Below are 13899 nucleotides of genomic sequence, written 5' to 3' on the forward strand. Positions count from 1 at the left end.
ATTAACCAGACACCACATTATTGCTTGCACACAATAAATTGTAAATTTAATTCTTGCCTTTTTGAAGTTGACCAAAAAACAATCCTGTGATCCAAAACTGCAGTCACTAAATACAGGATACCATACAAAACCTACAAAATGCAACAATTACAAACATTTTTTTCAACAGATAACAATTGTACAGTATAAATTTATACAATACTGTTTTGTTTTTATTTGGCACTTGACCGCAAGATGCTATTATGTGTTTTAACAGAAATGTTACACCTGACGTAGATTTAAAAAACAAAAAGAAAAGAAAAAGGATCATAAAATCATAAAAATACAATAAAAGCAACACATGGTGACAGTATCATTGCAGTAGTTGTGATTCTCGGTTTGTTTGTCTACATCTTTTTATTTTTTTCACAGAAAAACAGCAGTTATTTAGTAAAACATTCAAAGCTTTTATAATTGGAAAATAATGCAATAACTGAAACGGCTTGCTGTGCCCCGGGGAGGGCTCCGGTACATTCAGGGGAGGGTCACACTGCTGCTGGTTCAACTTCCTTAAAAACATCAGGGAGAGCTTTGTTCTCTTTCCTTCCACAGCTCAGTGAAGGAAAGACAGAGGGACAAAATAAATGCCAATCGGATCTTCCATTTGAATCGAATGGGATCTTTTTTATTAGTGGGACACCAGCAATACTAATGTGTGACCGATAGCATTCAATCATTTGATGTGATACTGTAAACTGCGCTAGCTGATGCAAGTGTACTGTAGAATTGGGAAAGTTGAGAGAGAATGCTGTCCTCTTTGTGTATATTTGGCTCTGTTACAGGTACTCTCGGCTCTGACTTCTCAGCATTAAACAGTGTGTCGTTATTCTATGTGTAGATTGTTGTGTGTTCCCTCCATGTTATTCATGTGAACCATTAGATGTGTCAGCTTTGGCAGTCCATACGCTGTCAATAACACTGACTACTGGTAGCACTAACGATGACAATACTAACATACAGAAGCGAGCTCAGAGCTGGATGGGCAACTGGCCGTTTAGCCACTGATATTATCCATAAACATAAAACACACATGCGCATAAGTCACATGCATACGTGTTATTTAGTCTCTGCACCCCTGCAACCAACTATTTAACATGCAAACATCTAAAAGTGAACGTGAAGAAGTGTCTGTTCTTCACATAGTACATGTCAAAAAAAGAAACTGCTATGCATGCTCGACAGCTTAAATAAACAAATCATTTTGTATTATCGAACTGAGTAATCTGAACTTTTTGAATTTGCTTTACAAATTTAGGTGCACTTTAATATATCTACACTGTATTCAAATACTTAAAAGACTAGTTTTCTATTTTCCTTAATCTAGAGCGCAGTAATAAACTGCCACTCCAAAATTCTCCGTCAAATTCTTAGTGATATGAAAGAAGCTCTGGAACAGATGATGGATAAAGGGATGCGTTTCCTTCTATTACATCAGTGAGACTTCACACAATCAAACTACTGAGTAGGGCGCATATGCATAGTAGCATAATATTACACGTTCATGTAATTTTGTCCCAGCACAAAATATGAAACAAAGTCTATCAAGTTTGCAAAATACACAAACACATGTACACATTCTCACAGTAGAAAAGAGGAAAACTAAAAGCAGTACTCGTTCTGAGTGAAGGACAAACTTCACAAGTCCTCTCTGCAGGTTAAATAATCTCACCTACAGTATGTCCTGTTATTCAACACCATCTTCTCTCTCTGCCTCTTGTTGTCTCATGCACACACTCTGTCTATGATACACATTAGAGTGACAGAGGCTCTGTGTCGCCCCGGATGGAGCCTTGAGGGGCACAGAGAGCCAAGTAAAGACACTGATACAGAGACTCCAGTTTATACTGTATATATACAACCTACTGCAGACCTTCTTTATACTCGGACGTGCCTATAGGAGGACTGAGGGGTCCTGGTCAACTACAATCAGTGGGGCTTGATAACCTCATGAGGGTTTGGGAAAGTCTCAGGCTTAGTCTTTGTTGGGGTCTGGAGGGTTTAGTTAAACAGCTCAGGGGGTCAACTGGAGAATTTGGCTCCTGTGCCCATCTTTGATGTCCTCAGTGCATGTTGAAGGCCGGTCTTCTTCATCGTCATCAGCTTGTCATTCTTCATCATCAGTCTGCTCCATAGTGGAGAGTTAAGGGCATTTGGAGTCACCCAAAGAAGCACTGCGAGGAGACGGAGGTAAACAGGCGTAGTCGTTATCACATGTTGCATTTCATGTTTGGTAATTATGACACAATATAAAAGAGAACGTATCAAGTGCTAAAAGGTCATCAGATGTTTTGTGAAGGGATCTGTTCAAAATATAATCACCAAGTCACTTTTTACTTTTGTTTCTACAAACATAAACTACACCACAGTAGAGCTGCAACGATCAGTCGATCGACACAAAGATTATTTACTAACTATTTTGATAATTTTTCAGCCTCTCAAACATGGAGCTGTCCTGCTTTTCTCTGTTTGGGTTATGGACTGACGGAACAAGACATTTAGAGACATCGCCTCGTAATGGATAAACTAAACTAAACTAAACAGAAAAGTGTGTTATTGGCAAATCCAGTTAATTACATCTCAGCCAAATAAAGTTACATCATAACATTGATGCATAGAAAAATCCAATATTATCGTAACACAGTCTTTTTCATTTATTTGCAACCTTGCACACAGTGGCCCAAAACAAGCAGAGACTTTAATGGGAGAGGAACCGTGAGATAAACTTGACTGACACACACAGCAAACAAGTTTACGCAGGATACCAGCTGATAGTGACGGCTCCTAAGTATCTCTAATGATCACTAAACAGATCACATGTCAAACGTCACACGCTGAAGCTCTGACACTACTTAATAAAGGGGACACACACAACAAACTCAATCCAGAATAGAAAATAACTCTTCTCAAAACTATGACAATAAATAACATTACATTTATGATTCATAGGAAAAAGAGAGAATTGACAGCGCTCTTATTTAGTTAATGATGCGAACAGCACGAGGGAATAAAAACAAAGCAGCCGTGTAACTGCTTGTGACAGAGTTTCCTATCTTCCCGTATAAAACGTCAAGAGTTTAAAAGCTTTATTGAGCTCAGCCGCTGACGGATCTTCTAAAATAACTACAGGGTCATACAAACATTCAGAGGGACCGGAGACATCTGCCAGGCGGCTGTTTGCTAACTTCTCTTTAGTTTTCTGCATTATTGCCATCATAATTACCAATTTATTATGAATTATGAATCACTAACTTCCGACAACACACAGCAGACGACACACTCTTCTGACCGTCAACCTGCTGCTGCAACCGAGAGTCTACAGTCACAGAACCAAAAGAATGCTTGTTGACAGTAAACCTCTACAAGTGTCATAAACACCCAAGTTCCTGGCTTTAATCTTCTGAGAAGAGTTTACATTTGAAGAGAACACAGTTTTTTACCAAGTGCCAACAAAGACAGTGTTTCAGAAATCCTACACACGTGGGCTTAAAGAATAAGAAGCTTCTTCAGAGCATCAACACCTTCAACAACTGCTCCAAAATAACAGGCCACATCCGGCTCCTACAAAGTCTCTAATATCCGTCCATGAAATACAAATAGTCAAAAAACCCATGACATCGTGGATGACCCATCCCACATCCTGCACGGTGCACGCAGCCTCGGAATAGCTCCCCTCCCGCAGGCCTGTTCACTGCCTGGAGGCACAACTGTTCGTAGGAGAAGCGCTTTAGTTCCTGAGGCTGAACCTCCGCCTTCCTACTGATGGCACGTTCTGACATCAGTAACTCTCATCACGCTCCACTTGCTACGCTTTGTGGTTCTCAAACTGTTTAGTTAAAGGAAACCTTCACCCTCAAAATGTATATTTGTACATCAATTACTCGCCTGGTGTTACCTTGAATTCTTTAAGACACATGCACACAGAGAAAAGTCTAGATGAATTGAAGTAAATGGGGGCCGCGTTTAAAAAGAGCAAAACTATAACAAGACATATAGTGCAGTAGTGAGCAGACGACTGGATAAGTGAGACTTGTTATACAGCAAGTTGTGAGAGAGTTTGTAAAAAGATGTTTTGATATAGTTTTGCAGTCGTTAGATGCGGCCCACATTTACTTTTCTCCGTTTTTGGATTCTTCGTTCACCGTGGAGGCATGCGAGAAAAACCACGTTTTGTTCAAACATTCAAGGTAACGCAGTGAGAGTAATTGGGTCATTTTGGGGGGGGGGGGGGCAGTATTCCTTATTAACTGAAGCTCTCACTATGAGTTGCATTGCATGTGAAGATGCTGAATGTGAGCCTTACAGGTTGTGTTGATGCCTCAGGTTTAGAACTGTCCGGCGCTGCTGGGGTCACACTGCAACAGGCGCACGATGGAGGGGTCGCTCTTCGCTCCTTTGATGAACTCCTCCAGAGACAGCTTACCTAAAACATATGCAACACCAGCACACAATTAATGACCTCCCATTTTATCAACATGCAGACGTGACTGAGCGAACCTGCGTTACAACACCTGACTGGGAGACACAATTTGTTCAGAAAACAGCAAATGACAGTAATTACTGAGAGAATGATGTGTTTTAGCTCCTCACTAAATGTGTTCCTGTTGGATCTCTTCTCTAATTAACTGCTTTACTCGTTCTGCTGTACCTTATATTCTCGGCTTTATAGGCTAATGCCTATGTCTCATGCTGTGCTGCAATTAACATTCTGCGGTGGGAGCCGGCGGGGATTTCTTTGGTTTCAACTCAGTTGATGGTTTTAAAAGCATTTCAGTGATATGATAAGAAAACACAGGTTTCAAGGTGAATCCCTTAAGATTCTTAGTGATTGCTCTCACAACCTGAATGAGTGCGTCCTAATGATGTGATTATGTTTTCTCACCAACAGGTGGTGGTGTTGAGGCGGCTCTTCTCTCACCCTGGTTCTGTAACGGACTCAGGATAACGCTCTATGACATGCTCACACTAGTGATTCTCATTAGAAGAAGAAAAAAAAAACATTTCCACGTCCAGGTCAGCACACCCCCTCTCACTCTGTGCTGCCATCTTTGTTCTGCTGTCACTGTTCTCCTGGTTTCTCTCCCCTCCTCCTCCTCCTCCTCCTCTCTCTCTTCCAACCCACTCCTCTTTTGCTACGTCTCCTCCTCCTCCTTCTTCCCACACTCACTAATTCCTCATTGTCCATCTTTCTGTCCCTTCCATCTTGTTTCTCTGTCTCCTGTGCTCAGGGTTATGCCGGAGTGTTTGTGCTGTATAAAGCGCTCTCTGCAGTGTCAGTGTTGTAAAATGGCAGGTCCGGTGTGACTTCTGCGGTCAATGGACTGCTGCTTCAGGCTGGAGGGCTCTACAAGTGCCTCTGTGACAGAAAACCAGGCTGGTCTGTACAAGGACAACAGCTGGTGGCCAGCTAACCAGGTGGCAGTGACAAGCTGTCCAATACATTTACAATTTAAATGTTGTGTTCCACTTCACTGAAATCAATCAATAAACCAATTCAATCTGGTTTTTAAATGATTTTGCTGTCTTGGTAGAAAACAAAAGGGAAAAATTTAAAAGGCTTTGTATGTCAAATCAGAACACCTGCTGTCTTCTTCCTTTTACCTTCTTAGCAGCAGAATCAGTGTGGACTGGATGTAGTTTATTTGATTTGATTGTTTAGAGTTATAGGCTCTCACAGAGCAATTATTTTGAAACTCAAAATGACCAACAAGGTGCTTACCGTCTCTGTTGGTGTCCATCTGCCTGAAGATCTTCTCTGTCCTCTTCTCAGGTGTCGACTCGTCCTCAGGCATCTTCATCACAGAGGACACCATCTTATAGATTGCCTACAGAGAGACACAAAGGAGCTCATATAATCAATGAATAATGTCTAAATTCAAACTAAATTCAACATTTTCTAACAAATATCTGTCAATACAGAGTACTGATACCTGTGCTCTATTTCCCCCAAAATAAAATACCTCACTGTGTTGGTCTCATTGGGACCATTTTTGTGTAAGGAAGCATGAGGTCAGGGGTCACTTAGGCACTAGAAACTGAGCCCGCTGCCCGACATGACTTAATGAATGACACTTACTGACAGTTGAAGCCCTGAATTTGATATTGTTGAAGAACCTGTATTTAATATGTATCGGTCAGTATCAGATAGTTGTATCCCTGGCCCAGAGTACAGAGACTGCTTACTGCTGTGTGATTACATGTTAGTGGTTCAGGTAGGGAGGGGTGGAGAGCAACATACGCACATACACAATCCCTCACAGACTATTTATCAGTGTTGTGTCTCCTCTGCTTTCTGTTGCATTGCAGGCGGTTCGGCAGCCCACTCTCTTTGTCTCTAATAAGGAGGTGGATTTGAGGGGAATGGGAGCTGACATGTGAACAGAGGAGGGCTGATTGTGATTGCAATGCAGCGGGAGCTTTAAATAAGTGCTGGTTATGCCTCTTATTACACAGTAGTGAGGCAGCTCAGCTCCTGGGTCACCGTGGAGCTGAGGAACAAGCAGCAGCCCCGCTAATATCAGTCTTCATTTGAGTTTGGAGCTGGGTCTGTTATTAATCACAATCCTTCAAACTGCTGTGAGTGTTTAGTACATTTAGCCAATATTACATGTTGGGGATTTAGCTGATGGTCTAATCCAGCACAACGCAGTGGAATAAGATTAAATTTATAAATCCCAAAATTACAAGCAACCAATAAGAAGTGAAACGATCTGGAGCTTATAGCGCTCTTAATATTCCCGACTACAGACAGTGAGAGAGGAAGAGGAGTTTCTTCTTCCTCTGAGCTCCATTGCCATCATAAAGCACAACAATGAGCCACACTGTTGCACTGGGTGACATGTTCCTTCATTACCACGAACACACACATTGTACACACATACACCGTCCAAATGTGTGACAAGTGGTCACTATAGTGGTTACTTAACCGCCACTACAGTTAACACTAATTTAACACCATAAGGAGAAAACTAGTGGTTTTAAGTACAATTAAAAACCATGACAACCAAGATGGCTGCCAACAGATGAGATGCAGAGAACTTCAGGGTTATATTAAGAAATCGTGATACACAATCATTTTAATTAATAATAACTAGCACAGACTAACTCAAAATGTTCATTACTGCTCAGTTCAATGTATTTATGGAAATATTTATTTATGATTTCTTTATGATTTCACTTGAAACTAAATGAGAAAATATTCAGTATACGAAAATAGTCTTTACCCTGTGGTTATTTCATATAGACTTACCAGAAAAATGCTATATTGTGATATATATCGTTATGGAGATATGATATTACCAAGATTGTGAAGCCTAGAGCAGCATATGTTCAACAGGCCTACTGCCGTATCGTGGGGTCGATATCATGAGAGGAAGCTGATGAAAGGCAAGCTGACATCTTTTTGCAGTAATGACAGCGTAGCTGAGGACGTTGAGGATGTGTCTCCTGACACCAGTCTGCACCAGATCTTACACTTGCTACAAAGCCATTTGTACGATCACATTGAATGATTACATCTCATGGATGAGCAATGGTTTCCCCAGAGCAGTATATGTTTTAGAGAAATAAAATTACATTACACTTTTTAAAGATTTCAGATAATTGATTATTATTTTCATTCAGTCTATTAATACACAAAAACTAATAACTGGCATGGAAACCTTAAATGTATGAGTCGACACATCGATTTAGCTTATTTCTAAAAAGAGTAACATTAATTATTTTATTTATATAGCCCATTATCACAAATGACAATGTCTCAGGTGGCTTTACAGATTGTACAGCATACGATGCTCTGTCCTTAGACCCTCGCAGCACACAAGGAACAACTCCACAAAAGAAAACCCACAATTAACGGGGAAATATGTTATAAACCTCAGAGAGAGAGGGAGGAGGATCCCTCTCCCAGGACGGACAGACTGCAATAGATGACGTGTGTACAAGATAAAGAAGAGTATTGAGAAAATAACACACTTGGTTTTTCTCATTGGATTTGAGGAGTTAGAAACATCTAGAATAACAGCAGCTTCATCCTTTACCACAGCCCGTCTTTAGATAACATATCTGAGGCAGTTAGAATACCAGGCAGAGTAATTCTGCTGCACTAAAAGTAAAGCCAGTGTTATTAAGGTCTGATCCTTTCTTCCCCTGTATCCACAGCCCACAGCCTTTGTCTTAATTGGTTGTGTCTTTATATCTTTTTCTTTCTTCACACATGACACCCTGCCAGCTGGTGTATCCTCCCCGGCTGATGGTCTGTCTCCATCTCCCCTCTCACTATGGATTCTCTTTATTTCTCTCACAAATGTAACAATGAAAACTGCCTGTGCATCCTTTATTTGTCTTGCACATGTGTATTTTTACATTTTAGACAGATGTCCTCACCCTCAAGCAGCATCTATTCTATAACCACAATTGTAACAAGGAGAAAAAAAAGTTCTTTCATTCCCTTTCCCTTTCATTGAGCAGGGAGCTCCCAGACAACAACACATTGTCTCCTATGGAACCGGAAACAGCCTGAGCCACAGTTAAATGAGGACAGAGAGAGAAAAAAAGGACATCGCAACGAAGCCAGGACTATTACGTGGCCACTTATGAATGAGAGTGATAAGGAAAGCATCATCACAGAAATGTTATTACCATCCCTCTACACCCTAACAACATCAAATAATATAGAGTCAGATGTAGAAAGTCAGAGTTCAGGAGAGACAAAGAAAGAGCGAGGGAGATCGTTCACATTTCAAAATCCAAGCAGGATTTCACATACGAGGAATTTTCCTTGGTGTTTTGATGCGTAACAATTAAAATAGCAAGATGAAATAAATAAAACGCAAGTTTAGCAGAAACTAATAAACTAAATATAGAATATAAAGTTGTTGACCTATTTGCACCCACAGAGCCAGCTAACACCGTTTGAGTTGTCCTGCAGTAATAAGCACACATACACAGAATGCGACTCGCCTCACCCTCACACAAAGGATGAATACATTTCCTATGGCGACTGTATCTGGCTGAGCAGTGATCTATTCATCTAACCTGCTATTCTGTTCAATCCCACTAAATTACCAGTATGAATGCTCTCTCCCTTCTTTCTTGCCAATGGAGACAATGAACTTCCCTCTGTACCCGTCTGCTCTGCTGATAGCGCTGCATTTCAGATGAAAGGTAGACGGAGGTTAGATATCAACTATTGGTGAGTGGTTGGGACACTTTTATCTTTCTCCAGGACTTCAGATTTTGTCATTATCTGTAGAAGATGAGCCATGCTCGCTGCGATGCATCTCATGCAAACACTCCCACGGCTAATTATGAGCATCACCAGCATTTACACACTCTGCAGGAGAGACCATTAGCTAGCTGGAGTGAGCAGCAGCTCTTAGCCACTACAGCAAATGGAGGTTTGTGAATAGAAAATATGGACGTCACAGTGGGGGGAAAGACAGGGTCTTGGGTGAAGCATTTGCCAGTGATGGTCACAATAATACTGGTGTGGCGGCAATATCCTTTACAGTGAGTACAAACTGGGTAACATGCTGTTGCATGTACGTTACTTCTCTACATACTAGAATCTGGGGTGTCGATACGCAGATGCATTACACATGTGTGCACTACAAAACAAGATGGCGACCTCACAACAGCGAGAGGAAGACCTCTTTTATTCGTTGTACTTGGCAAGTACAGCGCATGTAGATGCACTCAGCAACATCGGACAAGGAAGCGTGGTGATTGGATTAAACAATATATCCATGAGACACTTCACTCAAAACCACAAATGTTAACCTCATCGTGGTTCTAGAAACTAAAGAAACATCAGTAGCCTTCATCATGTGACCATGAATGTCTGTGCAAATTCCATGGCTATAGTTATTGAGATATTTGAATATAGTGCTACATCACTGACAATACCTTCATTATGTTGGTATGTCTGGGATATTTTGCTGAGCCTCAAACCCGTACCAGATACGTAACAGAACATGGCTGGATTTAGCTTTATGAGATCCACCGGCTGAAAGCAAATACTGTGATCACACTAAGCTGCAGACTTTACTCAAAGACTCTGAGCACAGGCACACTTTTAACTTCAGCAGTTACTTGCAGAAGTCAGCGCTACCTGAAAACTTTTCTCTTTTCTCTGCAGAGGTGGGTGGCTTTGAACCAGGAGAGTGAGCCAGCCAGGGAGTAGATCGACTAGGGGATAGATGAAGACCGTGTGTGTGTATAAATGTTTCTGTGTGTGCCTGAGGCAGAGACAAAAACTGAGATGACCCTCTTTCTAAAACTGCACTTCAACAATGAAGGATGGCACCGTCTAATATAATGAGTAAAACACAGAGCTCCTGTTTCTACATTTCAAAAGCCACAATCAAACTAGAGTTAGGACTACAAAACTGCTGTTTGTATGTATGGTGGACAACGTTTCTGAGCCCATAACAAACTGCAGCTAATAACCAACTACCACATAAACAATGACAAACACACTCATAATCAGTCCCTCATTAAGGCAACTATTATCTTTTAAACACTTCTGCTCTTATTCACATCAACTGATGAGCCATGCACACAGCCAGACAATGTCTGAGTCACTGCCGTCTATTCTTCTGTCCCTGGGAACAGCACCACCTTTTATTGGAAAGTGGGCAGCGGTTTTATGTCATCAGGTGACAGGCTGAAGTCTGAATCACTGCGGTCTAGAGGTAGGAAGGCATTAGAGATTCATATTTGCAGGGATTGGCAGTGGCTATCATGAAATCAAATCAGAGAAGTTGTCTTGATACCTTTACCATCAGTGATTCAGATTATGCTTAGAGAAACGAAAAATCTAAATATTGAAATACAAACTTTCTGTGACACAGATAATATTCAACCAGGAAGAGCAGAAATCTGACAGAACTTGCCATGATCAATCCTTTTAGACTCACAAAGGATGAAATGACTATGTGTAATGTGAATGGGGTCACTCATAGGGACACACCCACGCAGAATTATCCCCTGACTGCACTTCTTAGCTCAACTATGATTCGCTAAAAAGGAGAGTAGAAAAATGTGACTTAGATATATTAGGTGGTAGTTTGCTAACACGTTTGCCACATCAACTTAATGAGGTTATAATGTGTCAATGTTGTATTTACGGGTCAATTCTGCTTCCCCCGAAGTGGGCAAACAAATCAACTAATGCAGGTTCAAGATTCCGATCAGCATTTATGTCACTAGAGAAAGGGCCCACCTCCCCATGTCCACTCTTTTATATCACCACTTAAGTCTGAGCATGAAATCAGTACCGTCATGGCCTGGACACACCAGGATTTAAAACGGTGAAAGAAAATAGGAAGATGGTGTAAGAGGAGGTGGCGTAATCACTGTTTCTATAGTAGGCTGTAACAAACACATATTAGTCATATAAGCTTAAACCTGAGAGAATAAAAGTGTAAAGTGTAGTGTAAACCTTTGGAAACAACGTAGACTTGCAAAGCTCAGTACTAGAACGGACCTAACCCAACATGATTGAATCAAAAAAGGAACCAACCAGAGCCGTAGTTACAGGCTCAGAGCAATTATCCAACTGAACAAACCCAGCCCAGTGTTGCAAACCCTTTTCCAATGAGAGTCGCTCGCAGCTCTAGCTCCACAAGTTGCTAAATCTAGCAAGAATGTCGCCAAGTTGGCAACACTGACAGCACATCTCTTCAGGCCTCCCTCCAAAGCCCCTCCCCCAAAACTATCATTATGAACGTTAACATATCATAGTGAACATAAACAACAAACATGGCTGTTGTTAGTGCTCACAGCTGTCAAGATAGCTGCTTGTGGAAGACTCCTGCGACAGCCACAGTTACCAGATTTTCTTTCTGTTTTTGGTCAGAGCATTTGATTTGTTAATTGCTGTCGGGATGTAAAGAGAATTTCAACAAATGTAACAAAAATGAATAGTGTGTACGTGAATGTGTGCAGCTGTAATAATCTGTTTACATGAGAAGAGCTCCCACTTTGTCATTTTCTTTTTAAATAGGTGAGCTGTGCCCTCCGTGGACAGCTGTATGTCCTCCTGTTCTTAAAATGCCAGCACTGTTTTTCCTAGTGTCATTAAGAGTGTGTTATGGATACAGTGGGAGTACTGTTAATACAAATATGTAACCATCACTGCCCTGGCTAATGCTACAATCCCTGTGTGTGTGTGAGTGTGTATGTCTATGCATCCCCTGGTGCCTTCAGAAGAGACTCAGTCACAGACAACACTAACATGGGATTAAACTGTCTTCCTGTTAATGTCATTTTCTCTATTTTATACACTGCGCTCTTTTGTTAGCCGTAGTTAATAATAATATAAAAATAAACGGTTTAATATGCAGTATTTGTATACAAAGACACACTGAGCACAATGTGTTGCTGCCTCCATGCACTCACCTGAACAATCTCCAGCATCTCAGATTTGCTGATGTAGCCATTTCCGTCCAGGTCGTACATACTGAAGGCCCATTTCAACTTCTGCTCCAACTTGCCACGTGACGTTACACTTAGTGCGATGATAAACTCCCGAAAGTCTATTGTTCCGTCGCCATTAGCATCGAATGTGCGAAAGACATGCTCGGCGAACTTCGAAGCGTCTCCGTAGGGGAAGAAGTTACCGTAGATCTTCTTGAACTCCTCCATGGAGAGGTTCCCGCTGGGGCAGTCCCTCAGGAAGCCCTTGTACCACTCCTGGATCTCATGCTCGGTGAAGTCAGTGCTCTCCAGGAGGTCCTGCATCACCTCAGGACGGAGCTTGCTGTTCTGCTTCCCCATGTCTGTAGGTCCTGTCAATCACTCGGCTCACAGCTGAGAGAGGGAGGGGAGAACGTTTGGTTTTAGGAGACAACAGACAATTTGAAGAGCAATATAGTGTTCTAGTGATTTGTTGGGTCCCAGCTAAAGAGAAAGAAGGAAACTGCTGATAGAGGTGGCTCTATTTCAGAGAAACATGTGCGGAGCCTCTTTTCATGATTTCCTGCAGCAAAGGTTTACTAATATAAAAGGATGACGGAATTTCATTTCTTTCTGTTGTTAGAACTCATTACAGTCGGTCCTTTGAAAAACATGTTTTGTGTTATAATATATCTATTGAATTCTACTTTACCTTTGCAAAGGGAGTTCAGTAAGTGGTTCCACTATGGCGTGATAGTTTGAGCACTGAATCCCATGTACGTATCAGTTAAATACCCGCAGGCTAAGCCAAGTAAACTGCTGCTGTGTCCTCCAGTGGCTTCACCGAGGTATGAACCAAAAATGTAACCAAGACTTCTTTTCACACTTTACGTTTAACAGGACTGAAAACACTCCCTTTTTACAAACTATTGGAACTTTCCATGGAAAACAGCTCTGTGTACTCGGAGTACACACAACGCCATATGCCCAACAGGGGTTTAATTAGTCTATAAAATCTCTACACACACACACTGAACTCTGCACTGTAAGGAAGAGGTGGTGCAGCCAAATTATATTTAAGCTGAGCCTCTCAACAAACATCATTCAGATTCATAAACTCTTGAGAAACTATTTCTTAATTCTGTTCCTGGAGCGGGTGTATCAGTGTTTATAGTGCCCGTCTTTATGAACAGGATAAAGCTTTATAATCCCTGTTTGCCATGTAATAAAACCTCAATGAACAGAAAACCTCACATTTATATAGACCCATGTTTATTTATCCCAACAGTTTTCATTTCATGAACGTTCCCCAATAACGTTTGATTTTATAATGCCACTTTTCATCACAACGCCTTTGGTAATCGTGACAAACAGGGCAGAACCATTTATGTGATTGGCTGTAGCTTCAGGTTGAACTATTGAACAGCTGGTCGTGTGAAAAAAAAAAAAAGGTTTTCTAACAAA

General features: G+C 41.2%; 1 protein-coding gene across 3 annotated transcripts in view; it reads right to left on the reverse strand.

The window, feature by feature from the left end:
* Positions 1–17: 17 nt before the first annotated feature.
* The window catches only part of ncalda (neurocalcin delta a), a 63867-nt gene continuing 49985 nt past the window's right edge, over positions 18–13899 (reverse strand). For all 3 annotated transcript variants that reach the window (XM_029451443.1, XM_029451444.1, XM_029451442.1), the window contains 4 exons: positions 12439–12849; positions 5756–5861; positions 4340–4459; positions 18–2210 (listed from right to left, as the gene is read on the reverse strand). In XM_029451443.1, the coding sequence (XP_029307303.1) occupies positions 4362–4459; positions 5756–5861; positions 12439–12816 (582 nt within the window). In that variant the 5' untranslated portion in view covers positions 12817–12849 and the 3' untranslated portion in view covers positions 18–2210; positions 4340–4361. The remainder of the gene's footprint in view (positions 2211–4339; positions 4460–5755; positions 5862–12438; positions 12850–13899) is intronic.

Source organism: Cottoperca gobio, chromosome 16, assembly GCF_900634415.1.
Source record: "Cottoperca gobio chromosome 16, fCotGob3.1, whole genome shotgun sequence".
Taxonomy (NCBI): domain Eukaryota; kingdom Metazoa; phylum Chordata; class Actinopteri; order Perciformes; family Bovichtidae; genus Cottoperca; species Cottoperca gobio.